Below are 25,501 nucleotides of genomic sequence, written 5' to 3'. Positions count from 1 at the left end.
GTCAACATAACAAAAGATTACATCTATCTTAGGCGAGGTTGTAAACTGATAGTGCTATTATCTAAAATGTTTCTATCATTTTGGAAACTCCTTGTAATTTGAGAAACATAAGCTCCACGAGTGAGAGTGAATATATTTTTATCACAGGGAAACTCACTGCACAGCCCTGCATCACAATTTGTCGGACATCTTGCACACGGAGTGCCTGATTCATATGGCAAACCCATCCTTGTGTATTCATTGCCTCTGAAAAGGTGTAAAAGAAAAAGTGAGAAATGTAGCAAATTTCGTTGAAAACAGAGAAAAAAGCACACTTTAACAATTTTGAGCAGTTATGAGTAATTAGTATAACATCATATTATCCCAAATACTCTTTTGCAAAACTTTTTTATTGCACATTGTAAGAAAGGTTCACTTTTTGTAGAGTTGCCCTCCAATTTTGTTACTGAATTGTATTGCTGGTTGTTTGACTGGGGCGCTGCATTCCAGTGCATAGAGTATGTACTCTGATCCCTAAAGCATGTTGAAATTTGAAAATCCCACATTGCTTTATTTAAATGCCCTATAGGGCCACGGTATATGGTGATAAAATACACCTGTGGCATGAAAAGTAAAATATCATCTGTGGATTGTAGCACTTACTGTGGCATTCGTTAGTGTGATAAAGAAAATATGGCTCAGGCCTATCACTGCTGCCTGACTGCTCCAGTTTAAACCTACAGAGCAACCTAAATTACCTGTTTGACAGGTAAACATCTCCCTTTAAATATTAGTAGGCCACTCCTCTGTATTTTTTGTAGACTGCAATGGGTACATGGTGTTAAAAAGTGGGAGATGTAGAACATTATTGTTACTATGTCCACAGAGTGACAAGGCCCTAAAAAGTATTTTCATTATGGCTATCTGAGCTGGCCTATCAGAATATAGATTATAATTACAATCATAATACTATATCTGCGGACTGGGACCAGCTAGAAAAACCATGACCCCCACTGTTTGTAGCAGTTATTTAAATTCAATCCAGTGCTGTATTTGGATTTTTAATAAATACCTTTACTTGTCTCAGCTGTCAGGAGGCTAATTAGCATTAGACTCTACCAACTCCCAACAAGTGGACAGCCAAGGAGGAAGTGTGAACTTCATCCCAGGTCAGTTTAATAGGCTTATCTAATGGGCAGAGATGGCTCCTCCGAGCTTAATATAATATGCAGGGTTGGGGCTACTGAGCAACCTCTAACGCTTTGGCACACTTCTTTTTTTTATTGAGAGTTCATAATCAAGATGTAAACATTACATGACACAGTAGCAGCAGAGATAATACAGTACAAGTTAAAGTGCAAGTGCATAGATATAAGAAAATTTAGGTTACATAATGCTAATAAAATTAATACAAATAGAAAAGATGGGAATCAGAATCCAGGCCCTGCTATAACTAGCTTCATTATTATATCCAAACGTATTCAAATTTCAACAATTTTGATCTTAGTCATAAAGTGTACTGTGCACTGTAGTATCGTACTAACAATCTAGAAAGCTACCATTAAAGAGATTTGTTAGGAATGGATAAACAAAGGGAATCATATAAGGATACAAACTAGGATTCAAACACGCTCCAGTATTTGTCGTACTTCTTGGATGTCCCTGATCTCAGTGCATATTTTCTTTCCCTTCCCAAAATTTGTAGTAATTTTGCCTTCCATATCTGTAGGGTTGGTACTGGCTCTAGTTTCCAGGACTGTATATTAAGGGATTTAGCTATGAGGGAGGCTATGAATAGGGTTCCATCGTGGGGAGTGTGGGTCGGAGAGCAGCCAAGGACTGCAGTTAGCTCATCAAAAGCAATAGTGGATTTAATCGTGGTTGAAAGATATTTTTCTATTTCTCTCCACAGTGGTTGTATTTTAGGGCACTCCCAGACAATATGCTTCCAAGTACCCTTTTCTTCGCAACGGAAGCACTTATCGGCAACTTGGGGATAAATACTGTGGAGGAATGAGGGAGTTCTATAGATTAACCATTTATTATAAAATTGCATACGTTTGAAATTAGCACCTCGAAATATGGTATTATTAAATTTGTTAATCTTATCCCATGTCAGCTTGCTAATTTCAATATCTTCCCTCTTTTTCCACCTTTTTATAATCTTATCAGAAGAATCGGTTCCAAAGTCATCTTTCAATAATTTAATCCACATACTAATCTTCTTTTGTGTTGGATTATTTAATGCTGTAGACAGATCTTTTTTAATAAATAAGTTACCTATATCAAGCTCCCTGAGATCCACATGGAGCAAGAAAAAAGACCATTTCAATATTGTAAAAGCATGGTGGATGTCCTCCCAAGATTTCCATCTATTCCCAGTGATGAAGTCCTCAATTTTTTCAAAGCCGTTCTCCTTCCACAGTCTCTTTATATTATTATCCAATCGACGCCCCTCTACAAAGCTTAAATTAGCTAATTTCGTTGTACTACTTATTTTAGACATACCATAAAAGTTCAGGAGCTGTGATTTCTGTTTAAAGACCCACTGGAGGGACTTATAACGAACCTTTTTTGGATCCTTAGTAATTCTAACCAAATCAAAAATTTTAGATTCCAACAACATCATCTTCATAAAAAAATTGTCTGCCTCACGATTGTCTAAAAGAAAAAACTTGAAGCTATGGTGTGCAAAAGAAGCAAAGTAATATTCTCTGACATTTGGGAGGGACAGCCCTCCTTGTGCGACTGGGAGATATAAAGTGCTAAGTGCAAGCTTGGAAATTTTTTTTGCCCAATGAAAAGAGGAGATCAAAGCATCTACCTTTTTAAAAAATGAAACCTGAATTGCGCAGGGGGCCGCACTAAAAAGGAAGTTAAAAAGAGGTAAAATGGACATACATATTAAAGCTGCCTGACCCATTATAGACACTGGTAGTAGATTCCAGCGATCCAAATGGGACCTAATCTTTTTTAACAGAGGAATATAATTTAGCGAATACAGATCTTCCAATTTATCCGAGATAAATATTCCCAGATATCTCTTTGGGCGTGTGTTATAGATCTGCCTAAATTCCGGCAATAAAGTGTCTACAGTGCAGTTTGCTAAGATTATTTCCATCTTGTTAACATTTATCTTATATCCCCCTAGCTTTTGAAACTCAGCAAAAATATTTAAAATTTTAACTTGACTTGTAGGTTTTGAATCTAAAAAAAGGTCAATATCATCAGCATATACTTTTATGTTTGTCATTCCAACTACCGGAACTGTATCGGTCATTATAATCCTAAATGCGATCGCCAATGGTTCGATAAATAATGCAAATAAAATTGGCGACAGAGGACATCCTTGACGCGTGTCTCTGCTGATCTGACATGTCCTGATATTGACATTATTGATGATAATCTGTGCCCTGGAGTTCAGATAAAGTTGTTTTAAAAGGGAGATAAAAACTGTCGGAAAATCAAAAGAGTGCAAAATAGCAAAAAGACAGTCCCAAGACACCAGATCGAAAACCTTCTCTGCGTTTAAAAGCCAGATTTGAGCTTTCACCTTATTCGTATTAAAATAATCCAGTGCCTCTAATAGAAATTTTGTATTTGTATGGAGGTGTCTGCCTGCTATAAAACCACACTGATCAGGGCCTATAAGGGACCCTACTATTTTATTCAACCGGTTTGCTCAAAGTTTCGTAAAAGTTTTATAATCTGTATTTAAAAGACTTATGGGCCTATACAAATTTGTATTTTCCTTATCCTTTCCTTTTTTTAAAATGCTAACCACCACTGCTAAATAAAAAGAATGTGGGGGAGGTCCTCCTTGTAATAAGTAATTAACTAAAAGTAAAAGTTCTTTACGAAGAGTACCTTCATATTTTTTTTAAAATTCGGCCGGAAAGCCATCGTCACCATTGGCTTTACCATTGGGGAGAGAAGCTATAACCTCATCTAACTCTGATTTTGTAAAGACCTCGATCAATGATTCCTTATCCCCATCGTCTAATTTGGGTATTTCGAGTGACTCTAAGAATTCCCCAATGGTTTCCGGTGAGGCCCCTTCTGTGGCTTGATAAATTCAATTGTCATGTTTTAAGAACAGGTCACTAATGGAGGCAGTGGTTTTGGCATTAATCTTAGAAACAGGGTCGGTTATTTGTTCTATCCTATTTCAGGCCTGATTTTTTTTTTAACTTGCCAGGCCAATAGTTTCCCTGTGTATTCACTCTCCTCGTATACCTTTTGGGCATAGAGGTTACTATTAGAGTCACCTAGATCATAGTAGAAATCCTTCATCCTACCCTTTGCTTCAGATAGCCTTTGCCCTGAGAGTGCCGATCTTATCCTAGAAATGTTCTTCAGTTGCCTGCGTAAGGTTTGACTGTAATTTAATTTTCTCCTACCTTCTTTTCTTCTGCTTGGGTATTTCTTAGACATAATTATCCCCCGCATAGTGGCCTAAAATGCATCCCAGATCGTATTTAATGGAGCTGTGCCTCTATTCTGTGCAAAAAACTGTTCAATCTCTTCCTCAATATCTATACACCATTGTGAATCCAGGAGGTTCAGTTTATTAAAATACCACCTTCTTGGTGACTCTGATTCTTGTCTCCCCAATTTTACCTAAGGAGTGCTGCATGATCTTAAAATGTGTTTGGTAGATGGACATATTTATGAGGCTCTAGTCCAAAAGATGTTAAAAAAAAATCTAACCTAGATGAAGAATTATATTTTGCTGAGTAACATGAGTATTCGCGCTTGAAAGAATTACAGAATCGCCAATGGTCAATGACATCGAGATCTTGTTTACAGCTTTGTATGGCAATAGCAACTTGGGGTTTATTCTGGCGTCGGTCTTTTTTGGAGGAGTCAACAAAGGGATTTTGTAAAAAGTTAAAATCTCCTCCCCATATTATTTTGCCGGGAAGACCCGTTATAGCTGTTTTTAACCGTAAAATTGGGAGAGGATCATCTATAACTGGTGCATAGATTGTGGCGAAAATTATGTTTACATGATTTATTTTACCATGAGCAAGTGCCCATCTGCCACTTGGGTCTGCAAGTGCCCCGTCCAGGGAAAAACCCATGTGACGTCCTATTAGTATACATACTCCTCTCTGCGCTAATCCGGCTGTTGCATCGATTTTGTGACCAGCCCAGCCCTTGAGAATTTTGTCTGATTCCACCTGATTTCTGTAATGAGTTTCTTGTAGATAAATAACATCTGGGCTTAGATTTGGCACACTTGAAAGAGAGAGTGAACATGATAGGACAATTATTGTGTGTCCCCTGTCTCATTCCTATCAGACTGCTGTCAATGGGTTTGTTGTAGGTATTGTGCTTCTTACAAACTGGATTTTAGTGTGAGATATGGGCGGTCACTTGTGATTTCCATATTACATATATCCCTTGGACCTCAGGGCCCAAGTTTGGCATGGATGAACTCTTTCATCTTCTTGAAAATGTCCTGGCACAGCATTTAAAACCAGTTTGCAGTGAGACAAATAGGAACTGCTGCAAAAGTAGGTAGGTTCGTAACTGGCAACCTTCACTAAATTGGTCAAAGATGAACTAGGAGTGTCTTATGGTGTCCCCTGCCCAGAGGGTGGTGAGCACTACAAAGCTGGAGCATTGCACTATCTTCCTCTGAAAAATGCTGGACTTGCTAAGGATATGTGGCGGTCTTATCCTTATGGATTTGACATCTGTGATGTATGCGAAGGACCTGAGGTGGTTGGACCTCCATCTCTTTGAAATCAAAGGACAGAGAAATCTTAACAGATCATAAGACTGATGCCCTGGTGATTCCAGGGACATAAAAAGGATATCCTAATGGCAGTTCCATTGCATCAGATCGAAGATCAGGTTTGGCCAGCATGGAGAAGAGTTTTTTTTCGGAAAAACAACAAATTCATTTTTCAGATAGGGACTTTTTTGTGCATCCCTTCTTCCAGACCACATCGTAGCCAATCTACTTGGGGTGCCTAACTTGTGATCCATTGCTGTCAACCTGGAATCTTGCCTAGGTCCTGGTCTACTGCGGCCACTGACTACCATTGGAGCTTCATATTTTTGGGTGATATTTTCACTTAAATATTTAAAAAATAACCGTTCTGGTCCTCTTTATTTGATGTTTGTCATGTTTATGTTTTTTTAGCTTATTACATTTTTCTCTATTGTTATATATTGAATGAGATTTTTTTATTGTTATATGTTTTTGATTTTTTAGCAGTTTTGTTACTTCTAAATGCTTTACAAATTTTCTCTAATTTGATCTGTCCACAGCTACTACTGGTTGCGCTTAGGTTTTCTTTACTGAAGCCTTTAACTGGACCTCCCAAAATAGTGATTTGATTACTTGTGGTGGACACCAGTCACAATAAACCACTTTCTCAAATATTTTTTTTTTTCCATTTCAATTTGCTTCCCTCTAATCTATTCTCCTAATTTTGATAATATATAATTGAATGTTGGAAAATTGTTGTGTATCCGGGTGGCCCTTCCGAAGTGCACTGTTTGTTTTAGAGGCATATTTGTTGAGGGCAATACTGGATAATTGATATAAGATGAGTTTCCTAGCTAACACAAACTAACATGTTGATGGTTGAATGTAGACTCCAATATGTACACTCCTTTGTTTAGTTTCTATAACTCAAGTTGATCACTTGAACAAAAGCATTCAAGATTAAAAAATTGATGCTATGCCTACATTTTCATATATTTTATGTAGATGATACAGACTATACTTCAAACTTGACTAACTGTTTGGGCCGGTTAATGAGCAATTTTTTAGTACAACTTTGTCAACCAATTGTTACAGCTTCCCTAAAATCTAATAGTCTACATAGAGAAAAGCTTTCCATCAGTTTATAGTTACAGTTAAGGTCTAATAAATGTTTAAGCTGAAGAAAACTCCTCACATAAAACCAAGAAAAGTATGGACGTTTTTAGTGTTTGGACAGTATACTGGCATTTCACGTCTTTGTATGGAGTGTCAACTCTACAAATGCAGTACACACAGCTGTTTTGAAGGTTTGCTACTACTCACAAGGTTACTTTTTTGCCAACTGCATTCCTACAGACCAACTTATTTTAACCATTATCAGGTGTTTTCATTAATATCTAACAATTGTAAAACATCCAATATCCACAAGTGTCTACATACATTTTACATACATTTTACCAATCAAAGTTTAACATTACATAAGCATTAATTCCCCTTCAGAAAACTCCCACCCACCCCATCCCATTACACAAGCACTTGAAGACAAATGATTGGAATACCAGTCATTGTCCTAGCTCGGTCCCTAAGCATGAGTTGACCATCCATCCCATTGTATCATCCTGTAATAATGCCAATGATCAGAGGGGGGGGGCAGCCCCTATCAGCCTAGGTTCAGGGTTCATCTGCTTGTCAATGTTCACTCCCCTATAGATCATCCAGCCTCCAGATCCTCAACCTACACAAATCTATCCAAAAGCACCCCATGTTTTTAGTGATTCTGTCACTTTTTTGCCCCTTCTGACTACATCTATATGCTTTCCCTGCACTATTGTCGACTCTTTCACATCTCTATGCCACAGTCTCCCTGTGGCATAGAGATGTGAAAGAGTGATGGCTCTGGCACCCATCCATTCCATTGCCACACACCAACACTAATGTCATTTTCAAGAATTTGTGGTGCATCTAGCTCTGTAAGGGTCCTAGTTTTAGTGCTATCCCCGTGCCTGCCTCTGATGTGGAAAATACAGTTTACCAGTATGATCAATGTTGAGGGCATCCTCTCCTGAATGAAGGAAGGGGGACCTCTCTGTGTGGCACCTGGAACAGTTGCCATTCCTCCCGTCGTATGTCTTGCTTAGTATCACCAGTGTCAGTTCAGTTTGACAAAATTGAATATCAACTTAAAACTCACACTGGCTGATACCTCACACACCTATGCAGAGGCAGTCTCCCATATTATATTATTAAACTATGCCCTAATGTCTGCCTCCCATGCATAATTGCCTTTACTCGCCCTTGATGGGATGTCAAGTTTCTGTCTGTTATACCCCTCTTTTTGCCTGGTATTTGATGTGATCTTGACTGGAAATGCACTGTGTTCCTGCTAACCGGGCCCCCAGTGCCAGGTCTCTTTCCCACAACTGTGGAATTGCTTACTCAATTGGCAATACCTTTAGTACCCCCTGAAAGTGCCTAGTATGTTTTATCACTGATACCTAGGGCCTGAGGTACTAAAAAAGGGACCCAAAGAGCTGCAGCACGAACTGTGCCACATTATGTGACCCCTCACCAAGCTCATGTAAACTGCCACTGCAGGCTCTGTGTCTTGTTGCAGACAAAAGCAAAAACACGATATGACACACCACGGAAATCTGTACAATGTGATGATTATTGTTGCATTAACAAGTTGAAACTGAGGATTGCTTTCTCGTTTAAAAAGGCAGCAGCACATTTCATGGTAAGCGCGTTGAAAGGCTTCATGGCAACAGTTACAAAAGCATGCTTGCATGAGTAATTTTGGGGCCAGAAGTGTGTTTGAATTATTGGAGTCTGGGACTTAAGATTCACGATGGTTTGGATGTTAGGCGCGTTGATCAGGGTTTGTTATGGAAAACAATAAGTGCTGTAATAAGAAGAACAGCTGAGGCTTGATGCTGTAGCGTTTCATGGTTTAATTAACTTAGAGTTAAATGGATGTTTTTAACCATGCCTCACCTACTCACTCTACAACTCATGGACATCCACCACCACCCGTTAAAACCTCACTACCCCCATTATCACTCTCCGCCGACAAACACCCACTATCACGGCATGCCCTAATCCCACCAGGACCAGCAAAGGCATAGCTAACAAACACCACAAGGCTGATCTCGAACCAGACAGATCGGACACAAACTGCAGTCTCCCCGCTACCGAACTCGCTATAACCACTTCCCTCCTGACCTCAGTAGACCCGACACTACCTATCCCCAACTCCAACACCGGCCCTGCTCCATCCGCCATAAACATCCCCAGGTCCAACGTCACCGACAATCCCTCAGAGACTGACCTCCCTCTAATCTTTGGTCACTCTCCTTCCTCTGACCAAAGACCACATGCCCAACCCATCCCCACCACCGATATCACTGCCAATCCCACACACTCTGACCCCCTGCAGAACATTGCTCACTCTCCTCCCTTTGACCAAAGTCCCACAACACGTCCTCCTTACCTCAAGACCGGAAACATCAATGACCCTACTCATCACACTCACTCTATCCCCACGCCTACCCCCAATGACACTGTTCAATCCCAGAACCTAGTACTCTTTCCTTCAACAGACCCTAGTCATACGCTGCCCCATCCGAAGACTAGTAACTCTTTAAACTCACTTACCCAACAACTGACCAGAATGGAGCGAAAAATCTACGTTCTAGTTGCTGACATCCTACAACTTCAACTAGATCAGCCCAACCTGTTCAAGCCACCTTGCTTTAACCTCTCCGGGTAGTTACACACACTCTCCCCACACAGCCTTTTCCATTGCCCCACCTGAACCGCCATAGCCCTCCATTCCTTTAGGGAGACAGGCTCATCGACCTAGATGAGCTCTCCACACCCTTTCAATAATGGAATCAGAGGGGATCAACAACTATCTCCCCCCAACACACCAGAATACAGCTCTGGTCGCAATCCCAGTCATTGTTGGCACAAATAGAATCCCTAGAACAGTCCACTTGCCAGACCGCTGGCACAGCACACCCAACATTAAAACTTCCTGCCCTCTATCTTGCGTGCTCTTCAACTGCAGATCAGCAGTACAACACACCACAGATTTTGCTGAAGTTATACTCAGGAAAGAAATAGTAGACCCGAAAGAACTGGAAGAAATAGACATAGCATTTCTCTCAAAATCCTGGCTCAACAACCACTCTAACCCCATGCTAAACCTAATCTCCCCTCCAGGTTACAACATCATTAGACAGGACAGACCGCTCAAAACAGGTGGAGGGCCAGCGATCGTCCACAAAGAAGGTATTCGGATTACCACATTAAAACCTGCGGAATACTTGACTCTGGAGTATCTTGGTGTCGAACTTGCAGTCAAAGGCACCATGCCCTTCAAATTTCCCACCATCTGCCATCCCCGTGGGGAGTGGGCCCTCTTCGCCGAAGAACTAACCTAATAACACGCTTCTCCCTAACAGACATGAAAGACATGTTCCTGGGTGACTTCAATATCCACTGGAACAACACAGAAGACACCACTACCCAGAACCTCTCCAACCTGCTTAAAATATCCAACCTCAGAAAACTCTGCAATGAACCAACACACATCAAAGGAGCAACACTGGATGCGATCATCCCCAAAAATGAACTTCTCTCTCTGAAATCAATCTCGCCCATTGACTGGTCGGACCACCACCTCATTTTGTTTAATATCAACTCACCTATCAGATACCAACCAACAGAATCCGACAATCCAAGCACTGGATCAGGAACATCAATGAAGTCCCTACCTCCAAACTTGAATCCAAGATTCGTGCCCATCTTCAGTCCCAGCCTGAGCCTACAACTATGTAGGCCGATTACCTCACAGCTCACTTTAACTCAACAATGACGGAGGTGTTAGATCAAGAAGGGTCGCTCAAACTTGAACAATTGAGATCTATCAACTCTAATTCTTGGTTCAATGTGGATCTCAATACCGAAAGATGACAACTCAGACTTGCTGAAAGGACTTGGAGACAAATCCCATCAATAAGGCACCTAGCGCTACTTAGGTCTGCTCAGTCTGAATATAAAAAACACATCTTTAGAGAAAAGGCCTCATTCTTCCGCAGCCAACCAGACCAGGCTAAGAATAGGCCTAGAGAACTCTTCAATATTGTTAAAAGGCAAACGAACCGCACATCCCCTCACGAAATTGAAGCGACCAAGAAACGATCTTTACAGAGGAGGTCACAAAAATTGAGCAATCATTCATCCAAACCTCCAAAAACTCAACCACTGGACTCAACCACTGGACTAAAATCATCAGCTCCTCTCTCACATCAGGCTGCGTCCTTGACTCCCTTCAATTAGGACTAATCACACCCATACTCAAAAAATCAGGAGCCGACCCTAACAACCTCAGACCTATCTTCAACCTACCGTTCTTGTAAATGTAAATGTGTTTGTATTTATATAGCGCACTTCTACCCAGAGGTCTCGTAGCGCTGTATTCATACCGCTGTGGAACCCTTCCTGTCTTTCCTGTGAGATGTCCACTCCTGGGCACCCCCAAGGTGAAGCCAGGCATCCAAGCGCTGCTGGGGCCTTTGTGGAGATTAAGCAAGCTATTGCCCAGAGTCACAGAACCAAAACCAAAGCCTTGGAGAAGTGCGTTCTCCAACAACTTAACAAACATATCGATGATTTAAACCTCCTCAAACCTGCCCTTTTTAATCTCTTCATGGAGCCCCTTACAATCATTCTGAAACAAGCTGGACTCAAATATCACCTATATGCAGACAACACTCAACTTTACCACAAAATCAAAACACCCAGCGTCATCCGACACCTCAATGTCATACTAATCAAGATCCAATCCTGGTTTAACGCTAACCAAGTAAAGCCTAACGCGCACAAAACGGAACTAATACTGTTCGCTACAAAAAGTAACCACCTTCCTATCCAAGACTGGCTCAAGAACCTGGATACCCTACACTGCTCCCTGCTCTAACCGACTCGGTGAAGTCACCAGGCATCGATGAAGGACCACATCAAAAACTCTACAAAAAGTGCTCTTTACTCACTAAAACACCTAAAGAAAATAAAACCTTTCATTCCTTAGGACGATTTCAAGACTGTTGTTCAATCCCTGGTCCTATCCAAACTGGACTATGGGATATTCATGCTTACAGGGACGCCAAAAGCTCACCTAGTCCCCCTAAGGTCAGTTCTTAACATGGCAGCTCGGCTCATAACTGGGTTTAAAAGTTTCGATCACATCACACCATCCCTCCACTCCCTCACTGGCTACCCATTTAAGGCAGATGTATCTACAAATTGGCCTACATCGCACACAAATCCCGTCACTCATATTTCCCCAATTATCTAAACAGCAAACTGGTCAAAGCTGGAAGATCCAGATCCCTAAGAAGCTCCAACTTACTTCTTCTTATCCCTTTGAAATTCAAAAAGAAATGTGCCCAGTCCCGATCCTTTTCTGGTAACGTACCCAGGATATGGAACTCACTCCCAATTCACCACAGATGCAACACCTCCTTCCCATGCTTCAAAATTGACCTGAAACTCCTTCTTCTCAAGAAATACTTTACCGTCCAAGTCAACAAACCTAGACAGCTCCAATTAACCTAGCTCACTCCTTGCTCATTTTGCCAACATGGATAGGTGGATTTTTAGACTGTTTCAACCTCTTGAACTGCCCTCATAATCTTCACTGTATGCCTAATTACAATGTATTGCTTATATCCCCATGCACCCCTATGCCCTGCTATGTAATATATGCCTAATTATAATGTTTGGCTTATATCTCAGTTATGTTAAATGTTATGTTAAAATTTTTTGCACCGCGCACGGTCACCAAAACGGTTTCATGGCGCTCATAACAAATGCGAGGGGCAGGTAAGTGTGTTTACTCGAAGGCTAACTGAAAGAGGTAGGCTTTTAACATCCTACGGAAGCAGTCATAGGTAGGGCAGTGTCGTAGAGCGGACGGGAAATAATTCCAGGTCTTAGGGGCCAAAAAAGAGAAGCTGGAACCACCGTGTTTTTTCCGTTTAATTTTGGGAATGACTAACAGGTTATGGTGGGAGGAACGGAGATCTCTGGAGGGGACATATCGCTTCAGGTAAGAACAAATGAAGGCAGGGGCCAGGTCAGACAGAGCTTTAAAAATCATGCAGCCCATTTTGAAAGTGCAACGCTTAGCCACCGGGAGCCAATGCAGGCTCCACAGTAGCAGCGAGACATGCTGGTGCTTAGGTTGGTGGTAAACCAGGGGTGCTGCCTGATTTTGCACCAGTTGCAGCCTGTGGAGAAGGTATGCAGGAATTCCTGCATACAGAGTGTTGGCGTAGTCAATTCTCGACGTGACGAGGGCCATGATGACAAGGATAAGTGCGTCTCTGGTAAGAAATCTACAGATTTTGCGTATCCTGCGTAGATGGAAGAAGCAGGATGACGTAACCGCACTGTTCTGGGGCTTCATAGATAGGTCACTGGAGATGACGACGCCAAGACTCTTCACGAATTGACAGGGCAGGGAGAGAGCCCTAGCGAGGGAGGCCAAAAACTGTTGTTCCATGGGTTGGCTGCTCCACCCACCAGTACAAGCTCAGTCTTGATGGGGTTCAGTTTAAGCTGGCTGTGGTACATCCATTCCGAGATCTCAAGCATGGTGGACTGAAAACTGGTGCGGGAGGAAAGGGAGGTGTCAATGGGAAAAATTAACTGTAAATCGTCCGCGTAATTGAAGATAGTGGCTGCGGAATTGCGGAGGGAAACAATCAAAGGCTGCATATACAAATTAAATAGTAAAGGGGATAGAGCGGAGCCCTGTGGGACACCGCAGGAAAGGGGAGAGTAGGAAGCGGAAAAGGTAGACAGATGCACTGCCTGGGAACGCCTGTCCAGAAAGGATCTAACCCACTCGAGAGCTGTGCCCTGAATTCCGGCATTTCTGACACGGTCGATCAATATTGCATGATCGACCGTGTCAAAAGCCGCCAATAAGTCCAACAAGATAAGTGCTTGGGAGATGTTATGATCGGCGCCCTTTCTTAGAGTATCCATACCAGCCACGATGACTGCCTCGGTGGAGTGGAGGGGGCGGAAACCGGCTTGCTGGACCTCCAGGAAGGATGAACTATCAATGAAAGCGCTCAGGCAGCGAGTGACATAGGTCTCCAGAATTTCCCCCAAATAGGGGAGAAGGGAGATGTGCCTGTAATTGCTCAAGACCGTAGGGTCGGCATGGGTCTTTTTCAGGATCGGTATCACGGCTGCCTGTTTAAAGGAATCCGGGACCACCCCCGTCGCCAGCGAGTTGTTAAGTAATGCCAGGGGTGGGTCGGGACAGGCCAAAAAGATTTCCCTGAGGACCTGGGGGGGGCAACAATCATTGGGGGAGCCAGAGCTCACTTTATGCAACAGTGAACAAAACTCCGAAAGGGAGAGCGGGGGAAAAACGTCCAGGCAGTAAAGATTTCTAGGAGGTAAAGGGGAAAAGGGGGATGAGGGCAAGGGGATATTGTTTTTAATGATGGTGATTTTATCCATGAAAAAAGTATTAAGTGAGTCGCACAAGGACTGTGAAGGTTGGGGTTGGGGAGTGACACGATCTGGCAAAGAGAGCTCATTCACAATGGAGAAAATATCCTTTGCCTTAGAGGCAGACTCCATGATTTTTGGGGGGAAATAAGTTGTTTTTGCCAATAGGATGGATTTTTTATAGTCTCTCAGACTCGATTTTCAACTGATGTTCGTAGTTGCGCCTCCAGCGGCGCTCCGCCTGGCGTAAAGCAAGTTTATCCAACTTTAGTTGGTCCGTAATCCATCGCTGGGCGTCATGAGGGCACCTAGTTTTTATAATTTTCAAAGGGGCGACGGTATTACAGGCAGATAGCAGCCATTGATCAAAGAGGGATGCCTGGTGAATCACCAGGGCAGAAGTTGGGGGGACTGTAGAGGCCAGTATAGAATGAAGTTCCACCAGATTGGCTCTCTTCCAGTTCTGAGCAGTGAAATTGGTCGGGAGAGAAGGACGACTAGGGATAGTCAGATTAAGGGAAAAAGAAATAAAATAATGATCAGACCAAGAGCAAGGGGTCACAATGGGGGACAAAATTTCAAGATTGGCCGTCCACACTTGATCTAAGATGTGGCCTTTGCAGTGAGTAGGGATTGTGATGTGTTGGCGACAGTTCAGACCTGATAAGAGATCAGAGAATTCCTCCGAGAGATGACTTTCCCGAGGATCAGAGGGCCAGTAATTGAAATCACCAATAATCATAACCTTGGCATGGTTAATGATACGTTGGGAGATAAGGTCGCCGAACTGTTGAGGGAAGGAGGGCATGAAATCAGGACAACAATAAAAGAGGACCTGGGAGAAGTAAATTTAATGATAAGACTTTCCGTTCTAGGGATCACTACACAGGCTAAAGTAGTAAAAGTATACTGGCAGCGAATGATGGCAGCCACCCCCCCACCAACTTGCCCCGCTGGTCGATTAGATTGCAGGATATAGTAGCCGGCAGGGATAGCGGCAAGAATATCAGGGACAGAGTCCTCAGTCAGCCAAGTCTCTGATAGAAGAAGGATATCCACAACTCTATCGTCTAATAGTTGGTAAATTTCCAGCTGGTGTTTCACCATAGACCGTGTATTGAGGTATATCACGGTCAATGGAGTGACCCCAGGCGGTGACGATTTGAGGCAAGAGGATATCGACGCAGGACTGGGGGTCGGAATCACAGGGCTGAAGGTTTCTGGAGAAATAAAGATGCCACAGTCCAGAGCGGTCTTTACGGCGTGGGCCTGTAGGGGGAGTGTGTGGCGGAGCAGTAGAAGGTCGGCTGAAGAATAAGTAATAAGGTGGGCATTATGACTGGGCCCGGGCCCCGGTCGGCTGCGGACGGGCGCAGACGGGCTTAACTTTGGCGCAACTTCGACGCTAAGTCGGCGCTCCCGCTGCGCTCGTCCGCTGCGCTTCCTCCAGGCCGCCATTTATGCAGGGAGCTACGTAAACCACTAGACCGCTAACCTGCAAGGTGGAGAGGCAGGGCGGAAGTGGTGTGCGAGCAGGAAGTGGCGCTCGAATGAACGACCCTCCGCACAAACGGCACAATGCCGGGGCAGAACGGGGTCAGGAGCGTGCGGAGCAGGTAAGAAATGCCCAGTAACAAATAATAGAAAACACTTTGCGCAAATAATATAAATTTCAATTTAAAAAAGAGAGCTATTAATCAGCTTAATAGATGAGTATTAAAACAGCAGAAGCGCAATCACACACCCGCAGCCTGACTCGCCGAGTTTGTCTGAATGGGGAGGCCAGTTTTCGCGCTAAAATAGATAAAGCATTGCAGCCACTAGACCGCTAACCTGCAAGGTGGAGAGGCAGGGCGGAAGTGGTGTGCGAGCATATCTCTATGCATCCCTATATCATGCTATGTAATGCACCTATGTATGTGAAGTGCTGTGATATCCCGGGTCTAGCTCGCGCTAATAAAATAAATAACTTGTCTGTTGTATAAGAAGCACTATAACTGAGCTGATGGTTGTTATATCCTAGATACCCATGAGGAAGGGAATATCCCGAAATGCATTGGGTGATTTTGAGTACAATTGTGGCATGTGGAATCATACAATTCTCCTGTGTTTTCATGAAAAACCGTGAATAAAAAAGTGAATGAGTAAAATGATTTGAAAAAAATTAAAATAACAAGAAAGAAAGGGGGAAAGGAATGGAGTAAAATGAAGAATAATGAAAAGGTAAACATATATTTGATTGATTGAATTCATTTGCGATGGTCATGGCTGTGCAGCTTGAATGGGATCAGCTGTGGTTACTTCGTGTTCGTTTTGACACAGTCTGTGCGTGACATACAGAATGACCTGCAGATTAGCATTCCAAGGCGGGGGAGATTCAAAGGGCCTACCGCCTTTGGTGTGCTAATCTAGTTTCTCGCCCTGGAGAATAAGCCAAACCCCTTAGTCCACAGTTTTTTGGCACCTGGACTGGTGGGACAATTAGCTAGTCCAATAGACGTGTCCACCCTCAGGTTACTGCCATACCTATGGTGGGATACTGGAAGTTGAGGTGACTTTCAAAAGTTAGCCATCTTGGTGATGGCAAAACCAGGAATTCTGGGATAGGGTTATGACCACCTTCCACAGAAAGTGGTCATGTATGGTGTGCAGTGACCTCAAAGCTATGTAGCCCAAAGGCTACTAACCTACACTCCTCTAACACCCTAGAATCAGATTCTGCCTACCAAAAGAAGGAGAAGGAACAAAGAGCTGCGTAAGCTAGAACTGCATAGGAAACAACTGACTTGGCACCAGCCCTGCGGGCCTGTTTGCCTGTTCTTGACATTTGTGCCAAAGTCGTCTCACCTTGCAAGCTGCTGATTCTCCAAAAGCCTGGGAGGCCTGCCAGCACTTCTCCAAAGACACAGAAACTCCTGCAGAACAGCAGAGGGTGGAAAAGCGCAGGTTGGATCTATGTGCACTTCCTTCCAAGTCCTCTACCCTAGTGTCTAACATGGTCTCCTTTATTTGGTTCACCCAATAATTGGCCTTTCAGAGGTTGAGAGATTGAGGTGCAGATAAATAGCATTTACCTTAGCTACAAGCATGTAGTACTACATTTCAATGGCGAGTATAATATGTATTCCAGAGGGCCCCCTCTGGCAAGAACTGTGGAGTGGATTTTGTGGGGTAGAGGAAATTAGTTCTGTAAAAACTCTGCCGCGCTCCACGGAGTTCCACAACTGCAGAGTGCTGTATGTTGCACTGATTTCTAGTGCTGGGAGTTTGTCTCCTGCAGTAAAGTAAAATCAGTGCAAACAGCACAATGTGCAGTGCAGGATGTTGCTGCTTCTTTCTGCCGCTTGAGTAGATGTTCTACTAGAGCAGCAGCTTTCTCAACACGTTAGAAGGTTTCTCAACGCAAGCAGTAGCGACCTGCCGTGACCACCCGCATTGAGAAATCTTGCCTGGAGGTGGTCTAAAGTAGGATGTTCCTCTCTCACAAGTTAACATTGGAGAGCTGTGCAAGAGGAAAAACTTCACTCAGCACCACTTGACAGAGTTTTTTTTGGAACTCCGTTCTTTACGTGGAGTGTGGAATGGGCAAAACTCCACGAACTCTGCTGGTGGAGCGGAATTTGTCACCCACCGCTAGAGGCAATCTGGTCCCTTTTTGTCTGTGGTACCATTATGCCCCCTTATCTTTCATAATGGCTCCCTTCATATTCACAAGAGGGGTTGCCAAACAAGAATGTCCCTGTAAGAGAAGAGCCATCTGGGGGCTCCGGGTTGTAGGGATTCATTGGGGCTTCTGCCATATTGCACCCATAGTTGAGATCCCCAGACCCCTCAGGTGTCTCAGTTATTGCTTGCTGCTCAGTGAAAATGCCGCTGTCATCACTTGGAACCTGCAGCAACCACTCCCAGCAGACAAGGCAAATTGTAGCTGTGGAGGCCCCTACCACACCCCACAGCCAAGTGCTAGTCCCTCATAGGTTGGCACACTCACCTGGATAGTGACTCCTTCATCTCTTTTCTCCCAAAAACTTCAAGGAGGCTCCTGAACCTTTTGTTGGGGCTCAGAGTCTCCCTGTAGTGATGTCAATCAGGCACCTAAGGTAGCGGCAACAGTTGTGGACCTCAAATTTGTCACAGGAGTTGCCACACTTTATTATGCGGTAGGCTGACTCCTCCACTCACCCACAGCAGGGAGTAGCCAATCCAATTTAGTGGGGGGAACCCAGAGAACGCACTGGGACTGAGTTAGGTCACTCCACAAGGTCTCGGTGTAGTGCCCCCGCTGGGCATGCAGTCACCTGTATGTGTAGGTGTGCCTCGGAAATGTCACTTCTTCTGAAATGACCAAAACTTTCCAGTGCTCCACAAGCTGCCCAAGGGGCAAAGTCAAGACCATGTGTGGCAGCCTACAGGTAATCTCTGGGCTCGTCCGCACTGACTTGTTGCCAAAAAGAGTCGTCTGGTATCAGAAATGGCACTCTACAAGCACCGGGAGCAGGTGCAGGGCAACTTTCAGGATGCTGAAAGATTACTGACATAGCCATGAAGCTTGGGGTAGTTACATACTGTTGGACATGTTGCTTTGCCACACGACCACACCACTGGTCAATTTAGCCTCTCCTTTGAGAACCACAATAAATTCATCTCTAACAATGAAATTATAACTGTGAAAAATCAGCCAACATATGCAAATATTCATCTCAGATGATGATTCTATTTATGTCAAAGAGGGGATGTTTTGCGTAACTAAGTTCAATGGAAGTGCTTAATAAGTAGTCTAAATTGGGCTTACTATAAAATTGAATTGTGGGGAATGCAAAGCCATTTTTAAAATAGATTTGAACTTAGTGTAGCTTTGTTGGATCTGCTTATATCAATTTGCATAAGAGCATGTAAAGACTGGAGATGATGAGTTGATTTTGTGCACCTCGTCTTCAATCTGTAAATCAAATTACGTTAAGAAAGTTCATAGGATCGGCTGTAGTGGACACATAGTGTAAGCTGAAGTTGTTGAGCTTTCCATACCAGAATAGGTTACAGTGATATCTATTTATAATAGGGAATATTTTGGAAATGAACATCTTTTGTCAGGCATTCCCCCAGAGATTTGCCTTGACTGTTTTTGCTGGCTGTAGAACTCTGTGCACTTTGCAGCTGCTAACCAGATGTAAAGTGTCTGTTCTTCCTCTTTCAACATGATACACCTGCCATATCCTTAATCAGCATATTTACCTTACCTAGTCCCTGATATGTGGTGCAAAATGTACCCAGGGCCTGTAAGTAAAATGTTAAAAGTGGACTGCAACATCCATTGTGCCATTCACTGCAGTAACAGTGTGAACATGACTATAGGTCCAGCCTGGGGAGCCTGGCTGTGCAATTTGAACCGCAAATTTGACCTGCCTAAATAACCTATTTTGACAGGATGAAACCTTCTTTTTTAATATTAATATGTATGTATAGGCATTTATATAGCGCACTACTTACCCGTAGGGTCCCAAGGCGCTTCGACCGCTGCGAAACCCTTCCTGGCTTCCCTGAGAGATGGTCCCTTAATGGGTATCTCCAGGGTGAGACCAGGCATCCCCGGCGGTCTGGTGGGGCCGTTAGTGAAGATGAGGCAAGCTTATGCCCAGAGTTGCCGAGTGTGATCGCTGATCAGAGTGGGCACCGAGGCAAGAGAATTATCGAGTCCGCTGACCCTGGTCCAGAAACCTGCCCGTCCATAGGACAGCCTTACTGCTCATAATCAAGGGTGCAAGGTATTTAAAAGTACGACATGTAAAAGTCTAATTTTAAGATGTATTACAGTGAAAAGGTAATGAAAGCTATTTCCACTACAGCAGTATGGGGTGTTCTGTAGGAAAGCATTGAGAGACAATATTAAAATTAATAAAGTCATCTGGAGCTGGGAAATATTTATGAGGAATTAACTTAGTCCCAGAACTGAGATAAAGGGCCTTCAGTGTGTGTAGTTGTCCGGTCCCTTTCGGCAGGATGAATATCTGGGCTCTGCCCGGGAACTTAATTTCAAAGAGGCCTAGCTTGTTGCAGGCCAATCTTATGTTACATCTAGACAGAGGGTTTCTTTTGACCCACCAACCAGGCAGTGTCCAGGTCCAGTGGGAAAGGAGGCATTCCCAAAACTGATTTAGTGTGGCCACATAGGTAGGGCTGCTCATTTCCCTGGCCACACGTCTAGGGTGACAAGTGCAAAAAGAACAATTGATGGACAGAATGCTGCACAGTGTCAAACAATCACCCAGTACAGGCCTAAATCTATCTTTTTTTACTCCCCATGCCTTTCCAGTTCAGTCCCAGCCATATGCCAATCAGTCTTGACCCTGCTCCTCATACGATCAGTCCAGTCCGAACTGCCAGGCCAGGTCCTTCCTGAACTAGAAAAAAGCATCCTGGGATGGGTTTGGGGGCATCCCCCTCTTCAGATAGGCTAGCTTGACTGCAGTGGCATGAAAATCTTGGGGCCCACATCTGGACATACCAATCCCACTTGGGGGTGACAAATGCAAAAAGAACAATTGATGGACAGAATGCCTCACAGTGTCAAACCTTCACCCTAGTGCGGATATCTGGGCCTAAATCCATCATGTGTTTGCTCCCCATGCTTATCCAGTTCAGATCCAGCATTGTGCAAATTAGTCTTCACCCTGTTCCCCATTGGAACAGTCCAGCCTGAACTGCCAGGCCAGGTCCTCCCTTGACTGGAAACAAGGATCCTGGGATCGGTTTCGGGGCATCGCCTCTCATCAGCCAGGCTAGCTTGACTCCAGTGGCATGGAGAAAATGGGACCCACATCTGGGCATACCTGTCCCACTCAGGGTGACAAATGAAAAAAGAACAATTGATGGACAGAATGATGCACAATGTCAAACATTCACCCTAGTGCAGAGATCTGGTCCACAATCCATCGTTTTTCTGCTCCCCATGCCGCTCCAGTTCAGATGCAGCCATATGCAAATCAGTCTTGACCCTGTTCCCCATGGGAACAGTCCAGCCTGAACTGCCAGGCCAGGTCCTCCCTGGACAGGAAACAAGGATTCGGGGACCAGCTTCGGGGCATCACCCCTCATCAGCCAGGCTAGCTTGACCTCAGTGGCATGTAGAATATGGGACCCACATCTGGGCATGCCTGTTCCGCTCAGGGTGACACATGCAAAAAGAATAATTGATGGACAGTATGATGCACAATGTCAAACATTCACCCCAGTACAGCGATCTGGGACTAAATCCATCGTGTTTTGCTCCCCATGCTTTTTCATTGCAAGCCCAGCCATATGCAAATCAGTCCTCACCCTGTTCCCCATGGAAACAGTCCATCGCGAACTGCCATGCCAGGTCCTCGCTAGACTGGAAGCAAGCATCCTGGGACCAGTTTCGGGCCATCACCCCTCATCAGTCAGGTGTTCAAACAGTGTCACTGGAACCGCTGAATCGACCGCTGCATCGCCGGAACAACTGATGGATGATTGACGCATTCTTTCAGCAAGTGTGAAAAAAACCGGCACATCGATTACAGACAAAGCACATTGACTACTGCATCGCTGTCACCACTGAAGGTCGATCAACGCATCTCTTCAACAAGCATGGAGAAACCTATTGCATTGGCTACAGCATCAGTGCATCATGGAACCAATGCTCATCTTTTGAAAGCCGGTGCATTGTCCTCAACGTCTAGAGAAACTCTATGCACCTCTTCATCTGGGGGGCCGACATCAACACATCAATTGACACATACTGCATCTCCTGTTTGCGATCAGGTATTAAGGTACTTTTGCTCGGCGGGCCCTGCGTGGGTCCTGGAGCCAGCCTGTACTTCACTGCGGCCAGCCTGAACTCTTGACTTTGTCCCACTCCAGGGAGACCTGATAACCACTTTAGGCGCTATTTGCTTCTAAGTGTAGAACTGTCTTTAATCTTAAAAAGTAATATCTCAACTTCTACTTGTGGATTTTTGTCATTTTGTTCTGGTTTTATTTATAAAATCCTAATCTATTTTCTGAAGTCTTTTTGTGGTATTTCAACTGTTTTTCTGTTGTTGTGTTGCACAAATACTTAACACAATATCTCTTAAGTTAAGCCTGACTGCTCTGCACCACGCTACCAGAGGGTGAGCATAGGTTAATTTAAAATGTGTATCTGACTTACCCTTATTAGGATTGTGGTTCGTGCTTGGGCAGGGTACATACTCTGCGAAGCAGAATCCCAGGAGCTCATTTAGAAGGCACCTGCACCACCAGCGCACCCCAAATTTACAACAACAAGATATTGCCCTCATTTGGGTGGCAAAGGAGAGAGCAAGAACTGTCATTCTGTATTTTTCTTCTGGGAGAAACGGTTTACATTTTTTTAAGAGCGATAGTTTTGATTTACTTACTGGAGGTTTGAGCTGGGGAGAATCTAAGAAATTAGCCCTGTTTTTTCGCTGAAGGTGTGAAACCTGTTAGGTTTAAGTCAGAAAGCCATGATTGAATTAGAGAACATTTGACATTGTTGGCAGACTGGAGGAATTCATCCTTCATGGTTTTTAGCATCAGTAAGTTTGTTGGCGGCCATGTTTCGGTGTGTTAGAGGTAGACTTTGAGTCTGTGAATATTATTGGTTGAGGAGATTTGAGTTCAGTGTTGTTACCATAGTGGTGTATATTTTGATATCCATAAGCATAGCTCCCAAGGGCTCTGTATAAAGGGGGGGAAATGACGGGTGACAAAATGGATACCCGAGGTGTAGTGAAGGAAGGGCCATGCTTATGCACATTGCTGTGTTAGCATAGACTTATTAGAAGTTTAAACACCATTTAACGATTTTTGCTGCTTTTGCACACAACACTACAAGTAACTGTTGTTGAAAGTTAGGCTGCGTGAATTTCTTCACATGAGAATGGCTTGTTTTCAACATCCCTAGACTTACATCTCAGCCTTAGTCTGCACAGTGAGTGCTGAAGCCTCCAAGGTTATCAATGTTAGGTTTTGTTCTCTCTGATTGGCCCATGCTCTAGACACAACATGCACGCAGCTGCAGCTAGCTGAAATTCTGGCGCCTTTAATATTACACTGCGTGCATAATTTGAACACTTGGAGAAAATCCGTTTCCAGAGAGAGAGAGCTTTTGCAGATCCTGATGTGATTTATCTCCACCGATCTTGGCAGTATGGGGTTCCCCATTCAAGTCTAAGAGACTTTCTATTATTACAAAACATAGTTTCTAGCTAGGGAGGGTGGTATACAAGGCACTATAGGACCTATTTCAACTATCATTATAATATGATTTCTCATTTTGTGTTTTATGGAATTGTACCAATGCTGATTATTTTTAATCATATGCCTGCTTATGTTAACAAAAATACTGCATCTTAGAGCATGTTGTTAAAATAAACATTTTAAACTTTCCGTGTCTCTATTTACTCACGTTGTGGACTGGTATGAGAATAACAAGCGAAAGAGTGTTCTTGATTCCCCCCATTCCTGAGTGTATCCTAAGTTGCACGTTCTGGGTTGTCTAATCATTGGTACCTTTGCTATAGGACGAAGAGCTAATGAGACACTGATGCTAGTCGGTTAGGGGATGAGGTGAGTTTTTTGTTCCACCACAATTCACTGAGGTCCTGGGTCTCTGTGCACAGTTCTGTGTATGAGCAGAATCCCTGCAACATGGCGCAGCCAACGTTGTGGTCTCATATTTGAGACTCTTGAGTAGTGCTTATAACAGTCCACGACACCCTCACTATTGTTCCCGTTTGCCAGTGGTGACGGAATAACCTGCCTATATTAACTAAGTTTTTTTTCAAGCTTGATCACCTTTGCTAAGACACCAGTGCAGGAGCAAACACAGGTGGCAAATTCTAATAAAGATGAACGCCCCAATTTTCCAAAGCAGATTTGGAATAAAAATAACAAACAGCGGACAAAGCAACAGAAACAGGGGTCATGTCCTGCCTTGCCAATACCTGTGTCTACTGAGCGCACGTATGATTTGCGCATTCGCGCTAATATTAAGTCACCTGATCGTTTTCAGGTTCCTGATCAACGTTCTCCTCGCTCTTTGCAGGATACATCGGTCTCACCAACCGGTGGGGGAGACAGCGGCAGAGGTCGGGTGCCCAACAAAGCTGTGAGCAGCCCCGCAAGACAGAAGGTAAAGGCAAGCAAGACAACTTTCCGCATCAAAGACCCCAGTTTCAGAAGAAGAAAGTTGTCGCTTTAACAGCGAGGTGTGCCACGGATAGTGAGAACACAGGTTTGGAACCTGACATGGGTGCTGATGCTGCTAGACATCGAGGCGGAAATTACAGTTGTGCGGGAAGCATTGCGTCCATATCTGAAGGCGACAGCAACTGACATGTTTGTTGCTGTTGAGACGGCTGACAATAGAGTGGCTCCCCCTGACAGACTCTATGACATAGTCCTTTTAATTGAAGGTGTCATACAGCGTACTATGAAAGGGATTTTTTGGAAAATCTGACCTCTACCTATCACATTTTGTTCGCGGAGGCCAACTGGCCTCACCCTTCGTTCTGGCCACTCTGAGAGGGGAGGAGGTGATCCTCCCTAGTTTTGCACACACTGTGCCGAAGGACCAGGCACTGAATTTTGCAGAAGAGTATGCTAAGGTGCTTGCACCGGCATTGTACCGTACTCAACGTGAATGGGACAAATTTTCCCCCAGGTATGAGATACCATTGCGGTCTATGGCACAGCCTCAAGCCCAATATCCCATCCGACGTGAAGCGAAAGCTCCCTTGGCGAAAATCCTTGACCAATTGGAATATCAAGGTGTGATTGAAACGTGTGTATCTCCGATGAATAATCCTCTTTTTACTGTGACCAAGCCTACAATGGGCAACACCCTTGACGTCTCCGGATGTCACTTTTATTTTTGATTCCTCTTTGAAAACTCTGGAGTACTTGCAGTATGAATTCGTTCATCTGGCTCCTCTGACCATGCGCCCACTAATTCGGAATTTTACTCCCAATTGTCCAATTTGGCAAATTTCTAACTGGGTTCTGTCTCACTCGAACTTGAACTCTGCGCTCCGAATTGATCCCCTTTTTGTGCCTGTTCCGATCAAGGGAGGGTGTAGTGAAGGCAGGGCCCTGCTTGCGCACATTGCTATGTTAGCTTTGGCTTATTAGAAGTTTAAACGCCGTTTTACCTTTTTCCTGCTTTTGCACACAACACTTTATGTAACTGTTGTTGTTAGTTAGGCTGCGTGAATATCTTCACATGAGAATGGTTTGTTTTCAACA

General features: G+C 43.8%; 1 protein-coding gene across 1 annotated transcript in view; it reads right to left on the bottom strand.

Moving 5' to 3' along the window:
• The window catches only part of LOC144761286 (cysteine-rich venom protein-like), a 345,826-nt gene that overhangs the window by 2,561 nt on the left and 317,764 nt on the right, over positions 1-25,501 (bottom strand). The window contains exon 7 of the mRNA XM_078646738.1: positions 158-246. Within this exon, the coding sequence (XP_078502864.1) occupies positions 158-246 (89 nt within the window). The remainder of the gene's footprint in view (positions 1-157; positions 247-25,501) is intronic.

Source organism: Lissotriton helveticus, chromosome 6 (assembly GCF_964261635.1).
Source record: "Lissotriton helveticus chromosome 6, aLisHel1.1, whole genome shotgun sequence".
Lineage (NCBI taxonomy): Eukaryota > Metazoa > Chordata > Amphibia > Caudata > Salamandridae > Lissotriton > Lissotriton helveticus.
Note: the sequence above shows the minus strand (reverse complement) of the source record. Positions and strands in the feature narration are given on the sequence as shown.